Source organism: Hemiscyllium ocellatum, chromosome 4 (genome assembly GCF_020745735.1).
Source record: "Hemiscyllium ocellatum isolate sHemOce1 chromosome 4, sHemOce1.pat.X.cur, whole genome shotgun sequence".
NCBI classification, from domain to species: Eukaryota; Metazoa; Chordata; class Chondrichthyes; order Orectolobiformes; family Hemiscylliidae; genus Hemiscyllium; species Hemiscyllium ocellatum.
In genome coordinates, this window is record NC_083404.1 from 83,727,171 (window position 1) to 83,753,164 (window position 25,994).

General features: G+C 40.3%; 1 protein-coding gene across 1 annotated transcript in view; it reads left to right on the forward strand.

The window, feature by feature from the left end:
- The first annotated feature begins 3,928 nt into the window (after window positions 1-3,928).
- kcnq3 (potassium voltage-gated channel, KQT-like subfamily, member 3) overlaps window positions 3,929-25,994 on the forward strand; it is a 429,352-nt gene continuing 407,286 nt past the window's right edge. The window contains exon 1 of the mRNA XM_060823557.1: window positions 3,929-4,245. Within this exon, the coding sequence (XP_060679540.1) occupies window positions 3,929-4,245 (317 nt within the window). The remainder of the gene's footprint in view (window positions 4,246-25,994) is intronic.

Below are 25,994 nucleotides of genomic sequence, written 5' to 3' on the forward strand. Positions count from 1 at the left end.
ATATAAAATCCCTGTTTAATTAGTTTCTCCAGAATACAATTGAATGCCTGAACTGTTCAAGCCCTTGGCTGTAATCAAAATGGCAGCTGAGCCAAAGGAGGCACAAAAATGGTGATGAATATTGAATTCACTTTCAGGTGAAAAAGAGGAAAATTGACCCCTGTATATCTACTTTAAAGAAAAACTGTTGAAGTAGTCAAAGTGACAGAACTATATAATGAACAAACAAGAAATAATTAGAATTGCACATCCATTTAGCAAATAGCAAAGATCCAGATCCTCCATTACATCAGAAAAATGTGGCCTAGCTTGAGGAAGCTTCACTTCTTACTAAATTAGTACTATTTATCCCTTTTATAAACTCTAGTGAATTACTGGTTAAATAGAGAAGAGATAGCAGTTCTCAAAGAAGGAAGAAGACTATAGGTAGGATATTATAAGGGTCTGACAACATGGTTATGATGGAATATGATTTCCATCTTGGCTATGGTGGGAATTGCTCAAGAAGACAGTGAGGCTTATCTAGACATCAATAGCAACTTGCTGCATCTTCTAACCAAGGTCTGGGTATCATGCATCTGTCTCAATGCTTCTTAAACTTTGCTATTGTATCTGCTTCTGCCACCTCCCTGGCAGCACATTCCAGGCACCTACTACCTTCTGTATGAAAAACTTTCCACATATATCTCCTTCAAACTCCTCCCCCCCTCATTTAAAACCTATGCCACCTTCCCCCCCCCCCCAACCAATATTTGACTTTTCCACCCACCCTGGGAAAAAGACTCGAGCTATCCATCCTATTCATGCCCATCAGTGAAAGGAATCCGAGTTTGTCCAACCCTCTCCTTTTAGTGAATACCTGTACACTCAAATCCAGATGACATGCTGGTCAACCCCTCTGCACCCTCTCCAAAACTTACACATTCTTCCTATAATGCAGCTAACAGAACTGCATGCAGCACTGCAATATTCGCCTGACCAAAGTCTGATACAGTTGCAGCATGACTTGCCAACTTTTATACTCAATACCCCAACTGATGAAGGCAAGCACGCCGTAAGCCTTCTTTACCACCTTATCCACTTGTGTTTCCACTTTCAGGGAGTGATGGACTTGGACCCCAAGATCCCTCTGTGGATCAATGCTCCTAAAGGGCTGGCCATTTACAGTACACTTTCCTTTGCATTTGATCTCCCAAAATGCTTCACCTTACATTTGTCCAGATTAAATGGAATTTAGGGAGATAGGTAGGAAGTTGAAAAGCAGGACCAGTCTGGTTGTAATCTCAGGATTATCCCTGTACCATATGCCAGTGAGGCCAGAATAGGAAGATAATGTAGTTGAATGAATGACTAAAGAGCTGATGTAGGATAGTGATTTCAGGTGGTTATAGTTTGACTGGTGAAATGGGCAGAGTCTAGACCACGGTGCTGGAAAGACACAGCAGGTCAGGCAGCATCCGAGGAGCAAGAAAATCAACATTTTGGGCATAAGCCCTTCATCAGGAATGAGGTTTGTGAGCTGGAGCTGAGAGATAAATGGGAGGTGGTGGGCTGGAGGGAAGTTAGCTGAGAGTAGATGAAGGTGGGAGTAATGGTGATAGGTCAGAAAAGAGTTTGGAGTGGATAAGTGGGAAGGAAGATGGAGCAGGTCATGAGGGTGGTGCTGAGTTGGAAGTTTGGATCTGGAATAAGGTAGGGGGAGGGGAAATGAGGAAACTGGTGAAATCCACATAAATCCTGTGCAGTTCGTGGGTCCCAAGATGGAAGATGAGGCGTTCTTCCTCCAGGCGTCAGGTAGTTGGGATTTGGTGGTGGAGGAGGCCCAGGACCTGCATGTCCTTGGCAGAGTTGGAGGGGAAGTTAAAGAGTCTGGCCACAAGGCAGTGGGGTTGCTTCATGCAGGTGTCCTGGAGATGTTCTCTGAAACATTCCACAAGTAGGTGTCCTGTCTCCCCAGTGTAGAGGAGACCGCATTGAGAGCAACAGATACAGTAAATGACATATGTGGAAGTGCAGGTAAGTCTCTGATGGATGTGGAAGGCTTCTTTGGGGCCTTGACAGAGGTGAGAGGAAATGTGTGGGCACAGGTTTTCAATTCTTGCGATGGCAGGGGAAGGTACCAGGAGGGGAGTGTGGGTTGGTTTGGAGCGTAGACCTGACAAGAGAGTCACACAGGGAATGGTCTTTACGGAATGCGGATAGGGGTAGGGAGGGAAATATATCTCTGGTGGTGGGATCTGTTTTAGTGGTGGAAATGGTGGATGATGATGCAATCTATCCAGAGGTTGGTGGGGTGGAAGGCTCTCACTTTCTCCTGCTGAAATGGGGAGACACATGGCAAGTGCAGTTTAATGCAGATACCTGCGTAGTGATGTATTTTGAGAGAAACAACATGCAGGGGGCCCTCTGATCTAATTTTTTTTTTGAGTATGGAGGCTGCAGGAACATTGGGATCTGGGATTCATATTCACAAATCATTGAAGATGCCAGAGCAAGCCATAATGTAGTGCATCAGAGCATTGGTACTATAGATAGGGTATTGACTAATAATATAAGATTATAAGACTATAAGATACAAGAGCAGAATTAGGCCTTTCGATCATGGCTGATATGTTTGTTAACTCCATTTTCCTGCCTTCTCCCAATAACCATTGATAAAGTCATACTGAACATTACAAATGACTGGAAGAAAGTAAGAGCTGCAGATGCTGGAGATCAGAGTCAAAACGTGTGGCGTTGGAAAAGCACAGCAGGTCAGAAAAGTCAACATTTTGAGCATAAGCTCTTCATCACATTCCTGATCAAGAGCTTCTGCTCGAAACATTGACTCTCCTGCCCCTCAGATGCTGCCTGACTGGCTGTGCTTTTCCAGCGCCACATGTTTTGATTGCAAATGATTGGTCAGCCGGAATTTTGTACTCAACTGGGGGCAACACTTGGGAAGGATGCCAAAATCTCAGAGAAGGTTCAGAGTAATTTACCAGGATGATATTCTGGCTGAGGGATTCCAGTTCTGTGGACAGATGAGAGAAGTTTAGGTTGTTTTCTTTTGGAGTAGAGCAGATCAAAGGGAGATCTAATTTCAATTTTTGATAAACAGAGCAGGGAGCAGCAGTTTCCTCGTCATCCACAAGTGATGCTTTAAAGTAGGGAGAAGAGGAGCCTTCACTTTGCAAAGAGAGTGGTTCTGCTGTGGAGTACACTGGCTGATAGGGTGGTGGAGGCAAATTCCACTGCAACCTTCAAAAAGCAATTCGAACAGAAATGGGTAAAGGCGTGGTGTGACACTACACCGAGGGCGGGTACAGCTCCCGGATCCCAGCCCATCCTACAGGATATTTAGGAATTAAAGTATTTGGCAGGGGTGTACCAAGATAGTGTTGATGTGCGTTGTAGGCCATTGCTTTTCGAAGCATATGCCTAGGATCTGAAATAAAATTAGCCCATCGTAAGCTTCGCATTTAAGGGTTCCCCCCCAAATTGGTTGTATTAATGTTACCCATGGAGAATATCTTTAAGAAATGTCAATGGCAGCGGTGATCACGTGCTGGCGTGTAATGAGCTGAATCGGTTTCTGTGCTTCCTGGATCCTTTTGCTTCAAACATCAATAATCCTTCCGCCTCAGAAAAAACCCTGGCAGCAATTCCACATGCCACCTCTCGGCTGCACAATCATGAAACCATATCGCCTTCAGTGAGGGCTGCATCACTTACACCAACAGGTAACAAAAAAAAACAAGCGAGGGCGTGATGCCCACTCTCCAACCTGATTAAAAGAGGGAGACGCAGAGAGGTCTATTCCACTCCCCGAAGATCCTGATGGGACCTCTCTGTTTGAGCTCTGGTCTCTGTTTACGAGCCATGGCATTTGCTTCCTGCACGCTTTCTGCCAGCCTGCCTACAGTGAGCATCGGCGTGCCTGCTGACCATGGGGCTCAAGTCCAGGGATGGTGATGGCTCGGGCGAAGGCAAGAAGCTGCGGGTGGGTTTCGCCCCCGAGCCCGAGCCCGGGGTGGTCGGACTCGGACTGAACTCCGGCGCAGACCGTGACGGTGCTCTGTTGCTGGAAGGACGGAGCAAAGAGGACAGCAAACCGGGACCGAAGGAAGGGCTGAGCCTCCTGACCAAGCCTCTGAGCTACAATCAACCGAACAGAAGGAAAGCCACCTACAGAAAACTGCAGAACTTTATTTATGATGCGCTGGAGAGACCCGGAGGATGGGCACTGGTCTATCACGCCTTCGTGTAAGTCCTGGTCGCATCCCCCTTTCATATTTGCTGCTTGGTTTTTATATCAACGTACAACAAGGTGTTTTCACTGTTATTCCCCGTCCTGCTTTGAATTACCGTGTCTCGTTTGTCTAATCCTAAAATACTGACAATAAGGATATCTTCATATTACTGTTTAAGTCAGTCAAACACAAACCGTGCTTTTCCTTTGTCGACGTTAATATATTCCATGTATTTTTAGTTGACTGCTTTTTAATACTATCTGTTTCCACGCCCCGATGTCTCTTCCCACCACACACACACACACACGCACACACACGCAGTTATTGTTTTATTGTTGCAGGGTCCTGTACAATTTCTGGTAACGTAACAAAGGGTTTTGTTGCTGCACTTGTTGTGCCTGAGTGCCAGGGAACCACACCTTACCCTGGATTGAGGAAACTGGGGATGCTTGCAGAGTCGTGTAGATATTTGAGTGGCTGCACGCATTGTTATTGGTCAGCCGAACTCCTAATGCTGTGTGCCTCCCCGAGTTGTAAACGGAATCCGTTGCATGCAGGTGTAACGCCGAGTTCAGGGATAGCAGTTAGACAGTGATGTGCAATGACTGACTTTACCAATTCCGAGTACTAACAGTACTAAGTCTACAGTTACACGCAAAGTATAGAATCATAGATCCATACTGCATAGAAACAGCTCCTTCGGCCTTTTCAAAATTAGCTGATATTGTTTTGAGATTTTTTTTGTCTTAAATATCTATATTTAGCTTTTACTAGAAAATGATTTATTTTCACTTGCCAATAAGAGTTGCTTATTGATGGTGGACAGTGATTGATGGGAAATCGTTCAACTTCTTTCTTTTGTTCAAAATAAAGTTTACCCTCAATTTTTTTTCCAATGGGAGAAATGTTCTTACTTATCATTCAAGTCCCACTATTTAGTGAATTCAAAATGTTGCCTTGTACACTTTGTTAAATATATAGATGGACACAAGCTTAGATTCAAATACAAACATAGTCATAATATTAGTTTTCTCAATATAATATGAGAGAGTAGTATATCAATGAGGTTAAGGCAAGGATGATTCACAATCCAGTAATGTCCTAAACTACAGAATAAAGCTCAATGGTTGTGTATAGTCCATAAGACAAGATTCAGTTATATTATCAATTAACATACCCATGAATAATTCAAGATAAAATCTCTGTATAAAAATAATGCATTTTATATTGATCACATTTAAGTTTGTGTTCTCAACATTCGTCCATACATCTGCCATTGAAATTTATTACTCCTCATTTTAATTTAGTAATTGGATAAAACATAGTGAAGATATGAAGAAGCGTTGAATCTATGGGAATGCATATTTTTCATGACTAGAGAGTAAATCAAACTATGAAGTGTTCTGTTTCCACCCTGCACTTCACAAGAGGTTACTCTAGTTAGCCTGTACCTTTTTGAACTGGAGTGTGACTTTGTGTAATGTTGAAGGAAAAATTCTACCTTGTTACCTGCATTTCATAAGTTCTTTGCTTTCTCTTGGTCTTTGGACGGTAGAAGAATAAATTGTTCTCATGGTTTTTGACTACAGCTAAAAAGCATGCACCCAGTTTCTTCGCACTCAAGTATAGATTGTAGTGAAAAATCAATACCTCAGGACCTTGTTTTGACTAAATATCACAATGCTTTGCTAACCTTTTTAATTGTCTGACCATATTGTCTTGGTAGTAGAACTGTCACATTCAATATTGCTAGTTAGAGTTTCTGTATGCTAATTCCACATGTTTTATTGAGAGTAAGATTGTATCCATCACATGTCTGTGTAAGTAATCCAGATCTTCAGCTGTATCATTCTATTTCAGTGCTTTAAACATTTTATTCAAAAATTTGATAATCTTGCAATTGATTCTGGATCACTTACGTAAATTATGTACTGCAGCGTTCTGGGCAAGAAAAAAATTGAGTCTGATAAAAGATGTAGTTCTCTGTCTATTAGCTAATTTTATGTCCAACCTCATATTTTATGCTGGATGCACATTTGATTTCCTTCATTAAATACAGTCTGAAATACAAAAGCAACAAAACTACGCTAAGTTTTTGAAACACAACTAAGCATCTAGCTGAAATATTGTGTTCATTTTTGGGCACCAGAAACAGCTTTTACAGATTGAACTAAATATTCTGGTTAAGTTTCTATGTGCTTGCAAACAGAGAACTGAGATGACAATAGAGTAATTTGCAATGCACTAACTGAAAGGATGTTGGAACCAGTTTCAGTAATGATTTTCTAAAAGAGTTTGGATAAATATTTTCGAAAGGAATAAAAAGGTAGGATAATGGAGAAAGTGCTAAGAGTGAGACAAGTTGGATAGTTGTAGCAAAGAGGCAGTAGGACAGAATAAACTGAGTGCTCTCCTGTGTCATCATTCTGATTCCAGATTTTAGCTCAGTTAATGCTTTTTGTCTGGAATTTTATCAAAACACTTTGGAATAAATTATATCAATGAAACTCATGTTTATTTTTAACATCTGAAGACAGCAGGAAGTTGAATTTTTTTTATTATTTATTTGTTTTTGTTACAAACATCGTGTTTTATAAGTTTCTTGTGTTGTTCGTTTACAATGTTTCTCCTGTTAAGAATGATTTCCATTACTTTGATTTATGCAAAAAAAACTTATAGATTTTTTAATTATCTGGAAATAATTGATCAATCTTAGTATGTATTAAAAACAGGAAACTAATGCTGAAACTCACTGTTCAATCACAAAGTCTTATTCCTGTTATGAATATAGCCTAAGGTTACTCAGGAATTTCACAGTTGTGTGAGATAACTTTGGAAATTGGGATATGTTAGGCTGGCGGTTAAAACACTGGGTGCTTTCAATCTGCGTTTCACAGATTGTTATGTATCTCTAATAACTGTGCCATCTGGAATATGATATATGACTTGTGCTGACATAAGAGTTAAAAGGAGGAGTAGGCCATATGACCATTAAAGCCTGCTGCTCCAGTTAATAAGATCATGGTTGATCCTTGATCTCAACTCCGTGTTAGTATCTGTTTCCTTGATACACTTGGAGTCCAAAAATATATTGATTGCAACCTTGAATGTACTCATGACTCAGCATCCACAGCCTGCTGACACATAAAGCTAATGTGGTATACAAAGAATTAAAAGCAAGTACATTTAATACCTGTGCTGTGTCGTAAGTATTGAGTCGTTCTCTTACAACATGCATCAGTGCTCTACAGGTTATTTCAAAAAGTGACAATCACATCACTGGGACCAAAAGTTAGGGGAAATAGAAGAACAAATATTGAGGCAAATTTCTGAAAATCACTAAAAATAATGGTGATAGTAAGGAATTTCAACTGACCTAGTAAATGCGGATAGAATCGGTATAAAAGATATAGGTTAGCATTCTTCTATCAGTGAGAAATTTTGGAAATGGAGCTTCAGAACTTTGATAGGGTCAGATGAGATCATCGTTGAACATCTTATTCTTACAGGGGATGATGGCATCGTTGGCAAGGCCAGCATTTGTTGCCAATTCCTAATTGCCCTTGAAATCTTTGGCTCTCTTGGCCATTTCAGAGGACTGCTGAAAACTAATTGCTATGGGCCTGAGTCACATGTAGGTCAGACAAGATTAGATTCCCTACATTGTGCAAACAGGCACTCCAGCCCAACAGGTCCACACCTACCCTCCGAAGAGAAACCCACCCAGACCCATTTCCCTCTAACTAAAGCACCGAACACTTTGGGCAATTTAGAATGGACAATTCACCTGACCTGCACATCTTTGTGACTGTGAGAGGAAACCGGAGCACCTGGAGGAAGTCTACGCAGACACTGGGAGAATGTGCAAACTCCACACAGACAGCCACCCAAGGCTGGAATCGAACCTGGGTCCCTGGTGCTGTGAGGCAGCAGAGCTAACCACCGAGCCACCGTGCCACTCCAAGCATGGCAAATTTCCTTTCTTAAATTAACATTAGTAAACCAGATGGTTTTTATGACAATTGACAATGCTTAAGTGAATGTTAGATTAGCTGTGTATCCCACTTTTATTCAATTCAAATTTCACCATCTGCCATGGTGAAACTTTAACTTCTGTCCCCAGTAACATTACTACTTTTCCACCACATCCTCAATGGCTGAACAAAGGCTATCAAATACCAACATGTCCTGTGCTGTGATCTCTACTGGTGCCTTGCTTGCAGAGCTGGCATCTGCTCTGGAATTTCTGGAACAGCATGCTTAGGATTTGCTAATTGAGGCCATTAAGAGGCTAACTATTGACCCTTAAAGAGTCTCATCCCGTGCCACCGGTATTAACTGGTAGAGCAAGTGTGTGGAGCATGACAAGCCAACCCTGGCATGTTTGCCAGCTCACGAACTGTTGTCAGCACTGCCATCACTGGATCAGGTTCTGCTTCTGATAATTCTTCTGAGCTCTTTTAAAATCTTTGTGTGCTCCAAAGTTCAAACTCTATTCTTGATGATTCTGCATGATTTTCTAATATTGCCCATGATTGTAGTATCTGGTACATTCTGTTTGATTTGGGCTGCAATTTGTACATTTCTTTTCCCAATGGCTGAGCAGGTATAAAAGATCCACATCGTACAGACTGTTGTCAATCATTACCATAATTCATTTCAATCAGTGTTCCAGTCCTAAAGGAAGAGAGACAGAAAAAAAGACACAAATCTGGCTGTATTCCAAGGAACCTGAACTCATTCTACCAACTTAATCTCTCGTAACACACTGACCTCCCTTAACTTGCTTTTTTTAAAGAGTAGCATGAGGGAGTCATGCTGAGGTTGCTAATCATGAGGCCTTGTTGTTTCGTTACAATGGACTTTCCTGCCTACTCCCAATGACATTTAACTAATCAATCACTTAATTGCTGAGCCTTCCTGAAATATTAAAGCTGGGATTCTGGCAATGCTGTTGGTTCTACTTTGAGCTATCCTTTTGCTGTCGGCAAAATGCTTTGCACCCACTACCTTGGCACTTAGAAGGCAGTGCATTATTTGAGATCCTTGGCTTGCAGCTACAGTAAAACCTATATATTCTTCAACCTGTGAAATCCATTATGATGGGCGGCACGGTGGCACAGTGGTTAGCACTGCTGCCTCACAGCGCCAGAGACCCGGGTTCAATTCTCGACTCTCTGTGTGGAGTTTGCACATTCTCCCCGTGTCTGTGTGGGTTTCCTCCGGGTGCTCCGGTTTCCTCCCACAATCCACAAAAAAAATGTGTAGGTTAGGTGAATTGGCTATGCTAAATTGCCCGTAGTGTTAGGTGAAGGGGTAAATGTATGGGTCTGAGTGGTATGCGGGTTGGTGTGGCCTTGTTGGGCTGAAGGGCCTGTTTCCACACTGTAAGTAATCTAATTACTATAACATTTCTGAACTTGATTGCAAGTGGTAAATACAAGCTTAACATATTTACAAGCAACAATTGCACTTTTGTTGAGATTGTTGTGACCTCTTGCTTTTCAGTTGTTGTACCTGTGCACTTCCTCATGACACTACTTAAAAAGCTGACACTTGTCTTTTCCGTTATGATTTTTCATTGAAAGAAAATCAGTAAACCTTGGTTTTAGTGACATTGTTTTCTATTGAGTAAATTACATTTGTAAGTAGTTGTATTTAAGCATACTTTTCTATAAATAGGTGCAAATGATTTGCCAAGAAACACATTCATCAAAGTGATCAAACCAACAACACACAATTGCACAGCTTTATGCAGAGGCTTTGTAAAAGCAAATTATTAAGATTTAAATAAAATAGAATTCATCAAGACACCATTTAAAATTATCATGAAATCATTTTGAAGTTATCGTGGTGTAAATTGCTGTTTTTTTTCTTATTTGTGCATCTATGTCCAGTAGGAGATGCCGTGTCTTTAAAATCTCCTACCATGGCTCAAGGTAAATCTATCAACTATTTTGGTTCTCAGCCAGCAGACAATGACCTGGCTGTAGTACAGGAAGAAATTGAATGACCTTAGCAGCATTGTCAAAGCAACGCACCTCGTCATATATTCCTTACTCTGTACACAGCTCTGAAATAATAGACCATGGCTTGAGCATGGCTGCCTTCAAAACTATGTTCCTCTTTATAGACAAACTTGCTGCTTCCTCTCAGCATGATGCACAGTATACTAAGCTGTCATTCCAATCAGTGTTACAAAGAAAAATATATCACTCTATTGTGAGAATGTTGTAATTTATAATATTTCCATCTCAAAATCATTTGTTTAGATCTTACCATTCCCTGTTATTTTTCCTGTAGTTTCTAAGTTACGCTGAGCATGGTGGCCTTGAGAACTGTAGATTTTGCATTGCCTACAAAATATCAGTAATGCTTTGGTCTCTGATGCTTAGACCATGGACTCTCAATTTGGTATTCCACACAGTAACAATGATGTGGAGAAGCCGGTGTTGGACTGGGATGGACAAAGCTAAAAATCACACAACACCAGATTATAGTCCAACAGATTTATTTGGAAGCACTAGCTTTTGGGGTGACAGTACCTGATGAAGGAGCAGCACTCCGAAAGTTAGTGCTTCCAAATAAGCCCGTTAGACTATAACCTGGTGTTGTATGATTTTAACACAGAAGTAAGAGTGAGGTGCCAAATACCTGATCTAACTAATAGCAGATGGGCTTGTACGATTCAGCAAAAATGCTGATGAGGTGAATTGTTTGAATCTTCTGAAATAAGGTGTCTCAAAATAAAACTTCTGTCAATACTTCTGTGTTATCCTACCAAACGGTTTCACCATATCTAGTGGTAAGACTAAGCTGAGTGGCAGGCATGTGACATACAATAATGCTTTCACTACTGGAGTAATATTGTCATTTTATAAGATCAGCATGATCTTTGTGATTTGTATAGGAATTTGCAAGTCCAAAAAATGTTGTCAGGATTTTATTTAATATTTTATACTTCACATTAAACAGCAAGTTAGACTTTAATTTTTTTACAGCATACAATTTTACTCTTCTTTCACAGAGAAGCAAGGAAATGGCTATTAGAATATGATATTGTTCATAGCACTAGTTATTTAGATCAAGTGATTTTGAAAATTAGGGATTAAATGAACACTTGAAAAATATTCAAGGATACATATATATATATGTTATATACATATATTTAAAGAGGAAACCATAGATGTTAAAAAACTGAAATATGAACAGATACTAGAAAAACACAACAGGTTAATCCACAAATAGAAAACAAAAGTTCAGCAAGTTATGGTAAGCATTGATACAGGCACAGTGAGTCACCTTATTTAATGAATATTGATATTAGAGATTTACTTTTTGGTTTAAGATATACAGATCAATTAATGTTACATTGAGTTACTTTCAACCTGTAACTATTAAAAAGGGAACTTTGTTATCAAATGCCATGGCTTATTTATCTGTCATGCATAGGAAACATGGTATATATGTAAGAATTGTGGCTTTATTCCTGTGACTATTACGAAGCTGGATATACATTTCCCAGCCAATCCTTTTATCATTTCTGAAATGCTTTTGACATCTGTTGTTATTAAAATTTAGTACAAGTAATGTGAGATATGTATGGTGAGTGTAGCATGTTTAACATTGTGTTAACAATTGCGAGGTTAATAAGGTGTGTATAGCTGAAAGGAGACATGTTTTGTCAAAACATTTTTAACCCTTGCACTCATCAGAACATTTGCAAGAATGCCATTGTAAAAGGGAATAACATTTTGCGCTGTGTGAGAAGATAATGTTGTATGAACAGAGATGTGAGTTATGATTAGATAACATTTGTTAGATAATCCTGAATGTGCTAAGAATTATGTTGACAGCTAATTTAAGATTGCCAATCAGGCTCATGGTGTGGTGTCATTTACAGGTGCTAGGAACTGCATACATCAAGACAAAGTGCTTTTTGTTTAGACAGAAAGATGTGTACACATTTTACCTGTTTCAACTTAATAAAATAGGTGTCAGCCATTCTCCAGTTCATTCCTTTACATTCCAAGGTGACCTGCCTGCTCTGAATTTAAACTAAAAGGCATTGCAGTTAACTGTCAGTCATCACCCAGTTCTGCATTCTCCATGGCAACATTTCTATTAATCAGAATCTATTGTCAATCAATTAGCACACTCTTCACACAGTATAAACATGTTTTTCTTTGCTTGATTTTCTTGCAAATGTCCTGATGAGTACAAGATGAAAAGCTTTGACAAAGTATATCTCTTTTCAGTAATATTCAAGTTTGGCACTACCAAAAGACAGTTGGTAAGGTTTTGTGACCATGTCGTTAATCTCACAATGGTAGTAGAATTCTATAATAATCTGTAAATAAGAGTCGAATGATGACCATGAAGCCATTGCTGATTATCAGGCTGCCAGGTTTGGTGATGTACCCTCCTCCACTGGTCATCTGGGAAGACGAGCCCTCCCTTTGAACCAACCTCTCCACCCAGGAATTTAAGGTCCCTGTTTTAGAAGTCAGGCATCATCTTCCTCTTCTCTGACATGTTCATATTCCATCCTTTATCAAAATGCCAGCACTTGTCTGGGTATACAGCAACCTTTCAAATATGGTGCGGGTGCCTGGGATTCTGATCTTTTGGCGGATATTTGGTGAGTGGCAAGTAATTCCACGAAAGGCGCGTGGTAAGATTGGGACACCATAGTGGTGGGGTAGGTAATTAATGAGGCACATGTGGAATGCTATGGCAAGAGATCCTGCTTGGTTTTTCAGTAAGAATCTCTCCAAAAGACTTAATGCAACTTCTACTTACTCAAAAGAAGGTAAAATTTTAGCCCCCATGTTTAGATTAGATTACTTACAGTGTGGAAACAGGCCCTTCGGCCCAACAAGTCCACACCGAACCTCCGAAGAGCAACCCACCCAGACCCATTCCCCTACATTTACCCCTTCACCTAACACTACGGGCAATTTAGCATGGCCAATTCACCTAACCTGCACATTTTTGGACTGTGAGAGGAAAATGGAGCATCCAGAGGAAACCCACGCAGACACGGGGAGAATGTGCAAACTCCACTCAGTTGCCTGCGGTGGGAATTGAACCCAGGTCTCTAGCGCTGTGGAGCAGCAGTGCTAACCACAGCACTACTCATATTATTGGCTTCATTTCTTTCAACACCTGATATATACTTCTAAATTACTATTCAATACGTTTTTCCAGAATGGAATTCCAAGTTGTTGTAGCCTTTCCTTTTATTGCTTTGTTCTGTGTGAGCTCTTTCCTTTAACTTTTCTGTCCCTCTGAGTTTGGCAACATCAGCAAATCTAATTGCTTTCAATGTTCTGAATCCAAGTTATTTATCCAAATTAGAAGTGGCAGCAGTGACAGCAGTAAGGCTTTAGGCACTCCCCCTGACATTTACCTGCTGCCACATTCTGACATTACTGATCTCACAAGTACGTGGTGTTTTCTACACTTCGCTCAGTTTCTTTGTATTTGTTGTCAGTGTTTATTTTGAATGCTCATACCTTCGAATTTGATAATGAGCACTTCATATTGAATTTTAATATAAAATGTGTTTTTCTGTGTAGGTGGATCTCAAGTTTGCACTTCATAATCAATTCCATAATTCTACCTGAATGAAAACTTGGGTCTCCTGTCACCTTTATCTTTTTTTTTCACCTTTTTTTAACAATGAGTACTGCACTAACTACTGCACTTGTGGTTCCTCCCCAATGTCTACTGACTCTTATATAATGAATCAGTGCTTCAAAAGTCAGCTCAGCCACTGTGCTGATTATTCCTTTGTTTCGCAGTTTTGATTTGTTTGTTAATCCAATTAAACTCACAGCTGCATCATTGAAATGTTTCATTCTTTAATTTGTTATGATCCTTTATGCTCAACAGTGCTAATTTTTGGTATTCTCTTTAGTTCGGTGTCATTAGTTTCTTTCATAAGCAGACACTGAAAATGAGAGCAATCTAATCTAGTCCCATGGGATGCAGTTTAACTCCACATATCGGTCTGTCAGCTTCTCATATCAATATACTCACAAAATCACAGGATGCACATTTACTCAATGGATAAATATTAGCAAGGTCTTTTGCAGTATTGTATTGTGCATAGCACAGTGTAGCTGACATATTTTATATCTACTGCAAATATTTCTATGAAAGTCAATATTTAGAATGAATGTGCCACATTCAGTTCGTCTACAAACTGTGCATGCTTCTATGTCTATTAAATACTGTGCTCATCTTAGTTTCTCCACATCTTTTATAGAATATGGCTTGATTTCCTGCTCCTTGCCAAAACTGTTGCAATGTGGGCCTCCTCCCTCCTGATGTTACTATTTGGTAAAGCTGTCACATAGCCTTTTCTGTGTACTTATTTGAGATGCTGATTGACTTACCATCCCGAGAGGTTCAAAACTGCTAAGTGATTTCATTGTCTTAATCACAGTGGTATACTCAAGCTACAATGACCATCCTCTACAGCCATCGGCTTGGATGAGCTGGGGCATTGATTCACACTGACCTCAGTTTTACTCAGGGTTTAGGTGCTTTCCTTAGTTAAGTGCTGCCTTGTTATTACATATTGCCTTCCTATAAGTAATTTGCAAAAGAAGCAAATGCATGTGAGAAAAATCTTTTTTATGAAGTTACAGTCTGGAATGCACAATGTGGAAGTATGGTGGATGCAGGCTAAGACAAGACATTCAAGAGGGCATCAAAAGATTGTTCCTATTCAAATAATGTGCAGGTTTTTGGAGACAAGGCAAGACTAAGTCATAATGCCCATTTGGAGAGCTAGAACAGATACAATGGGCTGAATAGCTTTTTAAAATTAATTGGTGGGTTGCGGACACTGGTGGTTGAGCCAGCATTTATTGCCCATCAATTAAGAATCAACCACATTGTTGTGAGTCTGAAATACATGTAGGCCAGACCAAGTAAGGATGAGAGATTTCCTTTCCTATGGGACATAAGTGAATCAGGTGGGATTTTACAGCAATCAACAGTGGTTACATGCCGGTATTCAGTTAGCTTTTTATTCCAGATCTTCATTAATTTAACCATCTGCCACAATGGGATTTAAACTAAAGATTAGCCTAGGGCTCTGGATCACTAGTCCAGTGATATTACCACTACACTGTCATCAGTACCTCTTCTATGCCACCACCTCCTCCCTGTTTAAGATAATAAACTGTGACAATGGTATCCACATTTCAAGAATACTTAATTGGCTGTGAATCATTTTGTGATGTCCTGAGGCTATAAAAAACTTTATTATAAATGCAAATCTATCTTTGATGAAGAGCCATCTAGACTTAAAATGTTAGCTTCCTCTCTCTCCCTGGATATTGTCTTACTGACCGGCTGTGATCTCCAACATATGTTGTTTTCAGAACAAATTCCAGCATCTGCAGTAATTTGTTCCTACAGATCCATCTTGTATGTCTGCAGCTATTTGGAAGAAACTTCTTAGACTACACATCAAAAATACTTAGTGTATTGAAGGGAAAGTAGTGAATATACTTACAAACACTGTAACTCTCACTTCACAGTAAGTGAGTCAGCAGTCCTCCTTTGATAAATGTACTTCCAAATAGCCAAAATCCAGGACAGGTTGAGTGTCCATTTAGAATGGGCAGAGTCTTAATTGAAAACATTACATTGTTATAAGACAAAATGTAAATAAATACATTCCAAAGTAATAGGATTCATGCATGCCTGTGGCTGATGATAAAGATTTGTGATACATGATTATCAATTGGGAATTTAAATTTTAAAATAGAGTGAAATAGATTTTTTAGTTCTGACAAAGTGGCTTTTTTAAGAGTCAGAAAGAAATATAAATTTGAAGAAAACATGTGATTTAAGCTAAGTGATTAGATAGACCGCTTGGGGAATCAATTGATGAAACGCTTTTAAAGATTCATGACATATGGAAAGACAGACCAGGAGCCACAATCCAGTTGCTGTTGAAAAGAAGTTTCATATGAGTCGAAGGCCAGTTTAGTTTCAGAGCGAGATGAAGTCTTAAAACTGTTTTTGCTGTTTAAGTAGACAGGACTTCCAAATTCAGTTTGGAAAACTCAGTGAAGTATAGCTCGGAGGAGAGACAGTAACAGACAATATTAGATCGGGTGACTGTATACAAAATTGCCAAAGGAAATAGTTGCAACTTTGATCAGTTAAGTAAGAAATTAAAGATTTAAGATGGGACGGATAACTGGAGTTGAATGTCATTCAGGGAAATTTCTTGGAAAGGTGTTGGTATTTTTCTTTTATGTTAATATCTTTACAACTTGTCAAGTATTAAACTTTCTTTTTCCCTTTTTGTATGATAAACTTGTGTTGTTTCATTTTAAAAAATATTGGCAGCTTGTATGAGTATGAATAATGCAAACAAATTGCAATCATAAGTTCTATGGAGCCAGTTTCACTCTGGAGTATGACATGTCAAGTATCCACATCAACTGGGATTGTAACAGAAGTCTGAAAGTGTGCATTCAAGAATATATCCCAAATTAGGCATTGAAGTTTTTTGCTATATTTTCTGAATGTCCACTGCATCGAACAAAGCTTTGTGTCACTGTTGCAATTTTTAGAAAATGGTGTCTTGTATATGTAATCGCCAACTAATTATAAATAATGTATTAAGTTTCTTTTGTCTCATTGTGTAATGTGTATGACTCAGTAACAGCTCTAGCATCTTCTGTGTCTGTCACAGTATGCGCCTTAAAGAAATATTTCAAAATGTCAGTTTCTATAGATACATACCTTGTGATTTTTAATCTAATAATTGACCTTTGTAAAAATAAACATGAGTGTGTTTCTTACATGTTTACACAGTTCTGAGAAAGGGTCACTCAATTGAAAATATTAACTGTGATTCCTCTCCACAGATGCTGCCAGATCTGCTGAGCTTTTCCAGCAACTTCTGGTTTTTGTTGTGTTTTATGTGTGCTGGCAAAACTTGAATACTCATGTGGGCTTGAAATTTATGATCAGCAAGACAGAGAAACAGCACTACTCTTCAACACCACATGAAGTGTCACTCACTCTCCTTTGCAGAAAGCCAGCTGACTGTTTATTAGTCCAATTTATTGCCTGCTGTTGTACTTTTTTTTGACTTACTCACAGTTACATTGCTTTTTTAAACATTTTTGACATTTTGTTTTATTAATAATATAAATGTGTAATTCCTTACAAAAAGATATGTTTGATCCACAATTCAGAGCATCCATACCTGTCTCACCAGTACATTTCTGTGTATCATCTCGTGTTTGATAATCCCTTCATGTGCCCTGATGTACATACTAAATTTTTCAATATGCAATATATTTCAGAGCCAGCTTTCCATATGTTTCCAATCTCTAAGTAAGACTTCTAGTATGCATGATGTTTGTCCCAGTTTCAGTTCCTCCATTTCTGTGTGAATCTCATTAGCCATTGTATGTGTATGTATGTGTATATGTGTGAAATCCATAGTTTCACAGTAGTTTTTGAGACAGAATACTGTAATTGGAAAGCAAAACTGAGAAAGAAACCTGGCCCTACCAGTTGCTTGGTCCCACCAGTTTCTAAGAAAACTAAGACTGAAACTGATTTGGAGATGCCAGTGTTGGACTGGGGTGTACAAAGTTAAAAATCAACACAACCACCTGATGAAGGAGCGACGCTCAGAAAGTTAGTGTGCTTCCAATTAAACCTGTTGCACTATAACCTGGTGTAGTGATTTTTTTTAAGACTGAAACTTAATTTGAAAATCAACACCTCCTGTCAGGAATTATATTCCAAGGATTGCCATGGCACATGAAAGCACCTTATCATCACTTTATCTAAAGAAATTGGGGACAGGGAGTAAATGTGAGCCTAATCAGCGATGATCACATTCCGTGATTGATTGAAGAAGATTCATGAAAGTTAGTGGTACGGTATAGGCTGGCTGAAGCTAGATTCAGAATCACAGAACCGTCGAAGTATTATGGTGCGGAAATAGGCCATTAAGTCAATTGTGCCTGCTCGACTCATTAAATGAGCATCATAACCTGGTGCCAATTTCCTGCTTTTTCCACATTCCCTGGCACATTATTTCTATCCAAGTAATCGTCCCTTAGAGTCCAGAATGCCTCAATTGAAACTGCCTGCACCAAGTTTCCAGCTGTGCATTACCTACCCTATCTATTTGCTATATGAAAAAGGTTTTCCTCAGTGCACTGTTGCTTCTTTTTGTAGATCACTGCTCTCTTGCTCTTGTTCCTTTTATGAGTGTATCTGTGAATAACTGCCTTCAGAAAGTCAGTATAAGCTACGTCAACATTACTGTGTCTTTCTATTCAGTCTTCAAAAAATTCCATGATTTCCCTTTTTGAAATCTAAGCTGACTCTTCCTAATCAACCCATCTTTTCCACATGACTACTTTTGTAGAATAATTTCTAGAAACCTTTTCACCACTGAAGTAATTTATGCACTGAGCCAGAGGAAGTGGGTGAGGTCCTTAATGAATACTTTGCATTGGCATTCACAAAGGAGAAGGACATGGTGGATGGTGTGTCTGGGGAGGGATATGTTGATATTCTAGGACATGTCCATATGATAAAGGTGTTGGGTATTTTGAAAAGCATTTAAGGACCGGATGGGATCTCTCCCAGAATGCAGAGGAAAGCATCTAAAGAAATTACTGGGGCCTTGTATGAAATCTTTGTATCCTGTTTAGTCACAGGAGAGGGCCCAGAGCATTGAAGAATAGCCAATGTTATTCATTTGTTTAAGAAAGGCAACAGGGCTAACCTGGGAAATTTATAGGCTAGCGAGCCTTACGTTGGTATGGGAAATGTTTTCTGAAGATTTTTACGGATAAGATTTATTCACATTTGGAAATGTATGGGCTTATTAGCAATTGACAGCATGGGCTTTGAGCAGGGCAGGTCATGTCTCACAAACGTGATTGAGGCTTTTGAGGCAGTGACAAAGATGATTGATGAGGGCAGGGTGGTAGATGTCGTCTGTATGGACTTTAGCATGGCCTTTGGCAAGGTCCCTCATGGCAAGGTCCCTCTCTGATACAAAAGAAGCAGTCACATGGGATCCATGGTGAGTTGGCAAGATGCATAAAGATCTGGTTTACTAATAGAAGACAGCCAGCAGTGGTGGAAGTGTGTTTTTCTGACTGGAGATCTATAACCAGTGGTGTTCCACAGGCGTTAATGCTGGGAACCCTGTTGTTTGTAACATATATAAATGATTTGGAGGAGACCGCAGGTGACCTGATGAGTAAGTTTGCAAATGATTCAAAGATTGGGGAAGTTGTGGGTAATGAGGAGGATTGCCAGAGGATACAGCAGGGCATAGGTAGGCTTGAGACTTGGTGGAGGAATGGCAGGTGGAGTTCAATCTGAACAAATGTGAGGTGATGCATTTTGGAAAATCTATTGCAGGAGGGAAATATACAGCAATTGGCAGACCATATAGTAGCATCAACATACAGAGGGAACACGGTGTATATATCCACAGTTATCTGAAAGTGGCAACTCAAAATGGATAAGGTGGTCAAGAAGGCATGTAGCATGCTTGTGATCATCGGTTGGAGCACACAAGTATAAATATTGGCAAGTCATGTTGGAGCTGGAGAGAACTTTAGTTGGCTACATTTAGAATATTGTTCATAGTTTTGATTGCCAAATTATTAGAAGGACATGGAGACTTTATAGAGAGTATGGAAACAGTTTATCAGGATATTGCCTGGTTTGAAGGGCATTAGCTCTGAGGAGAGATTGGACAAACTTGGTTTGTTTTAATTTGAATGTTGAAGGACAAGGGGCGACCTAATAGAAATATATAAAATTATAAGAGACCTTGAAAGGATGGACCTCAGAGCCTTTTTCTCAAGGCAGAAATGTCAGTTACTAGGGGACATTGATTTGAGGTATAAGTGGGTAAATTTAAAGAAGCTATGATGTACATTTTTTTTTCTACTCAGAAGTGTTATCACACACAACTGAGTGACCTTCCATCCCCAAAATCACTGTGACTGATTTGTTTGTACTCTACTAACCACCATCAGTAATCACTCATGCAGCCAATTAAATATTTTCATGCAAAGCTCATTAAGGGTGGCACGGTGGCTCAGTGGTTAGCACTGCTGCCTCACAGCACCAGGGACCCGGGTTCAATTCCAGCCTCAGGCAGACTGTCTGTGTGGAGTTTGCACATTCCCCCTGTGCCTGCATGGGTTTCCTTTGGTTGCCTCCCACAGCCCAAAGATGTGCAGGTTAGGTGGGTTGGCCATGGGAACTGCAGAGTTATAGGGATTGATAGAGCTGGGGAGTGGGGTGGAATGTTGTTTGTGGAGGGCGATGTGGACTTGGCTGCTTCACACCATAGGGATTCTATGGAAGGAAATGCAAACCATGCAAGGGGAGTAGGGGGAAAGTGAAAGGGTTAAATCAAAATGGAGTTGGAAGGTGAAATAAAGCACTGTATCCCCCGGGGTGCACACCTCTCTCTAAAGGCATCAAGAGCATTGGAAGACTCTGCGTGCTCCTTCTCCAGTGACCCCTGGGCACAACTGTAGAAGCAGTACCTGGAATGAGCTGTCGGAGTGGGTGGTGGGGATGGATACAATAGCAGTGGGCAGGGAATAGAGGAATATGGATAGTGTAGAGGAAAAAGGTTCTTAGTTTAGAAAGGCAATGCAGACTTGGTCAGCCGAAGGGCCAGTTCCAGTGCGATACTGTCCTTTGCTCTTTGTTCTAAACTCTGAAGTTTTAATTTTTTTGTGTCCTTGTATATCCTTTGTGTCTTAAATAAATTATACCTCAGCAAGTTTTTTGGTTTAATGTAATAATGGCATTTTTCTCATCTGGTTGTCCTCTCTTAAAGTTAAATTAATCATACAATTATGTATTTGTGTAACTTAGATTTGGGCTTCAGTTATCACTTACGGCTGTCAGAAAGTCACTGTATAAAGTGGTTATAGGTTTTAAGAAATGTATTGAATATTATAGAAATGGTTTTCTCTCTCTATCACTCTCTGTCTCTCTCTCTCCCTTTCTCTCTCTCTCTCTCTCTTGCTTATAAAGCAGCTTCCATGGCAGCATCCTGAGCTAATGAACACAAGATAATGAAGGCTGTTAACACAGCTAAGAACATAGCTCTAGCACAAGCACTGAAACAAAACATTATGAATTCTGACTGAAGTTTGGAAGTGATCTCATGACCTCTACTGATTCAACTGTCTGAAGGTTAACCAGGATGTCTTAGTAAGCGATGAGTCACAAGATGACTTCACAGGTATCTGACAGATATAGGTGTCAGTTGAGTGTCAGTTGTTTGATAATGGATAATTGAATGAACAATTGCAATAGCCCTCCCAGAAATAAGGTAAGTAAATCAGTTCTTGAGAGGGAAACATCAACTTTGGGCAGAAGACAGCTCTTTAAGTGGGCCATTGATGACTCTGAACTGATAGCTTGGATGGCTCAAGAAGACGTTAAACAGAGGAGAGCTTTACAAAGTGATCCACACTGACATCAGTTTTTGCTTGCCTAAGAAGACTGAAGAAATCAAAAAGAAAGTGTCACATCCTACCAAGGAGGTCAGATCAAACAATGCTATCGAATCTGCAAAGTCCTCCTTATTAACATCTGGGGACCAGTGCCAAAATTGGGAGAGCTGCCTCACAGACTAGTTAAGTAAAACCTGACATAGTCATACTCATGGGATCATAGCTGACAGGAAATCTCCCAGACACCGCCATCACTATCCCTGGATGTGTCCTGCCCTACTGGCAGACAGACCCATAGAGATGCAGCACACTGGTGTACAGTCAGAAGCAAGTGGCTCTGGGAGTCCTCATCATGGAGTCCGGATCCCATGAAGTTTCATAGCTTCAGGTTAAACATGGGCAAGGAAACCTTCATGTACCATCATCTCCTGGATGATGGCTCAGTACTCCTCCATGTCAACCAACACTTAGAAGAAGTACTGAGGTTGGCAAATGTGCAAAATTTATTCTGGATGGGGCATTTCAATGTCCACCACAAGACTGGTTCAGTAACAGCACTGTTGATTGAGCTGGTCGGGTCTTAAAGGACATAGACGAGGTCCGTGGCAGATGGTGAGGGAGCCAACAAGAGGGAAAAACATACTTAATTCATTCTTACCAATCTGCTGGCTATAGATCCATCTGTCCATGACAGAATTGGTAAAAATAACTAGCACACAGCTCTTGTGCAGACAAAGCCCCACCTTCACATTGAGGTTACCCTCTATCGTGTTGTGTGGCACTATCACTGTGCTAAATGGGACAGATCTAGAAACGCAAGACTGGGCATCCATGAGGTGCTATGGGCCATCAGCAGCAACAGAATTGTAGTTTAAAACAATCTTCTTCAATCTCATGGCCCGATGTATTCCCAATTCAGCCATTACTAACAAGCCAGAGGATCAACCTTGGTTCAATGAAGAATGCAGAAAGGCATGCTGGGAGCAGCACCAGGCATTCTTGATAATGAACTGTCAATCTGGTGAAGCTACCAAACAGGGCTACTTGCATGCAGGAGTTCCTTTAGATAGTACCCTAAACCCAACTGTCTTTAGCTGCTTCAGCCATGATTTTCCCTTCATCGTAGAGCCTGAAATGGGATGTTTGTTGATGATTGCTCAATGTTCAGCATATTCACTACTCCTCAGATACGGAAGTAGTCCATGTTCAAATGCAATGAAGTCTAGATAATATCCAGGCTTGAGGTGAAAGGTGGCAAATAACATCTACATTACACAAATGCCAGACAGTAAGAGAGAATATAACAACTGGCCCTTGACATTCAATGGTGTTACAATCACTAAATCCCCCATTATCAACATCCTAGGGGGGTTACCATTGACCAGACATGCAACTGAACTTCCCACCTAAATACAGTGGCTACAAGAGCAGGTCCAAGCTAGGAATACTGTGGCGAATAACTCACTTCCTATCTCCCCAAAGCCAGTCCACCATCTACAATGCACAGGTCAGGAGTGCCTGGATGGGTGCAGCTCCAACAACGTTCAAGAAGCTTGATACCATTCAGGATAAAGTAACCCACTTGATTGGCACCACATTCACAAGTTTCCACTCCCTCTACCACTGACATTCAGTAGCAGCAGTGTATACTATCCACAAGGCACACCACAGATATTCACTAAAGATTCTCAGACAGCACCTTTCAAACCCACAGACAGTTCCAACTAGAAGGATAAGGGCAGCAGATACATGGGAACACCATCATCTGTGAGTTTCCTTCCAAGCTACTCACCATCCTGACTTGGAAATATCTTGCCGTTCCTTCACTGTTGCCAGGTCAAAATCCTGGAATTCCCACCCTAATGATATTGTGGGTCAACCCACAGCACATACACTGCAGTGGTTCAAAAAGGCAGTGCACCACCACTTTCTCAAGGGTAAGTATGGATGGGCAATAAATGCTACCCTATCCAATGATGCCCATGCTCCACAAGTGAATAAGAAAAGAAGTCAATCCAATTTGTTATCCAATCTGGACCTGTAAATCATTTGAAGGAGAATACCAGTAGCCACCATAAAGATAGATTAGCCAACCTGTTATCTTCATTCATTTATCCAATCCAGCACATTTCTTTCCTGTTAGATGTAATATGTCTTTCTGCCTATTTAGATTATGTATCCTACCTAAACTGCTGCTATTTAATAAATTACCTTAAGGTTAATTATGAATTCTCAACCACCTACTTTGAGCTAACTGTGACTCTCAAACTGTAATTTTACAATGTACTGTGTAGATTTCAATGTAACCAATTGTATATACATTATTCCAGTGGCTATTCTTTTGGTACTTTGCATTGGCATCTGTCATTTTATGTTCAGTTTTTCTACCCTGGACCTCACTCTGAAAACACCAGCTCTTTGACACTTAACTACTGGGTAGTCCTCACACCTAACCCTGGTCCTCATAAATCCCTTCTATTTATCTTTCAGAGCATGACCTTCAAGGTCCTATTGCTTGTATATACCCATCATAGCCTTATTTAATTTTATCTGTGCATTTTTATCTGTACCAGTTTCTAATTGCACATTCTTCATCAAGGCCAGAACTGTTATGCTTCTGTATCATGGGATTCTATCCCTCATTCCTTCATGTTGCAACCTTAACATTCAGAGCTTCGTGTCTGTTTCTTTCAAAGGACATTTTGCATTTTCAAGGTGATAGTAAACTTCAAGTTGTTATAGTCTGTACAGTTGATACTATAATTGTAGTTTTTTTTATTTCTCAGTGTCAACTTCTGTCTGTTCTGTGAATGTATTGTTGAATCATGATCTGCTATTGTAGGGATATTGAATAGATGTGTAGACCTGGTACTTCTGGTTGCTCCATTTAATGCCTCAACAGGAGCAAATCATGGTTATTGGTTGGTTACAGCGTAAGGTATTTTTATTTGTTACAGTTTTTGGAGATTGAATTAGATTAAATGGTTACAACAATGGGTGCAGCAGTCCTATGGGATATCCACACATTGGGCAAACTTTTCCCCTTGCTGAAGTGGTGAGAATAATGGTGAGAACGCTGACTTCATCGGGAGAGAATCCAACAATTAGTTTGTCACTGTCACTGTCTGGATAAACTTCCACACCTAAGTCACCCCTCCTTAAATGCTGAGCTGACTTCCTCACTATAAGCTGGTGAGAAGCCAATCTGCATGTATTTGCATTCCATTGATTGCAGAACTCATCAAAATTAGTTTCTACTTCCTAATTAACTGCTGGTCAAGCAAGATACTCAATGCTTCAGAAACTAAATTGCAAAAGCCAATCATGTATCTGTTGACTTTGGATAATCAAAGTTTGTGAGAAGATTTGTAGCTCGGGTGCTCGTTGTTGTGGTTCTGTTCGCCAAGCTGGGAGTTTTTCTTGCAAACGTTTCGTCCCCTTTCTAGGTGACATCTTCAGTGCTTGGGAGCCTCCTGTGAAGCGCTTCTGTGCTGATTCCTCCAGCATTTATACTGGTTTGAATCTGCTGCTTCCGGTTGTCAGTAGCTGTCCGCTGCAGTGGCCGGTATATAAGGTCTATGTCGATGTGTCTGTTGATCAAATTCGTGGATGAGTGCCATTCTTCTAGGAATTCCCTGGCTGTTCTCTGTTTGGCCTGTTCTATAATGGTGGTGTTGTACCAATCGAATTCATGTTGTTTGTCATCTGAGTGCATGGCTACTAGGGATAGCTGGTCGTGTCGTTTCGTGGCCAGTTGGTGTTCATGGATGCGGGTTGTTAGCTGTCTTCCTGTTTGTCCTATGTAGTGTTTTGTGTAGTCCTTGCATGGGATTTTGTAAACCACGTTGGTTTTGCTCATGCTGGGAATTGGGTCCTTTGTCCTGGTGAGTTGTTGTCTGAGAGTGGCTGTTGGTTTGTGTGTTGTTATGAGTCCTAGTGGTCGCAGCAGTCTGGCTGTCAGTTCAGAAATGCTCCGGATGTATGGGAGTGTGGCCAGTTCTTTGGGTTGTGACATGTCCTCATTTCGTTGTCTTTCCCTGAGGCATCTGTTAATGAATGCCTCAGGGAAAGACAATGAAATGAGGACATGCCACAACCCAGAGGACTGGCCACAATCCCATACATCAGGAGCATTTCTGAACTGACAGCCAGACTGCTGCGACCACTAGGACTCATAACAGCACACAAACCAACAGCCACTCTCAGACAACAACTCACCAGGACAAAGGACCCAATTCCCAGCATGAGCAAAACC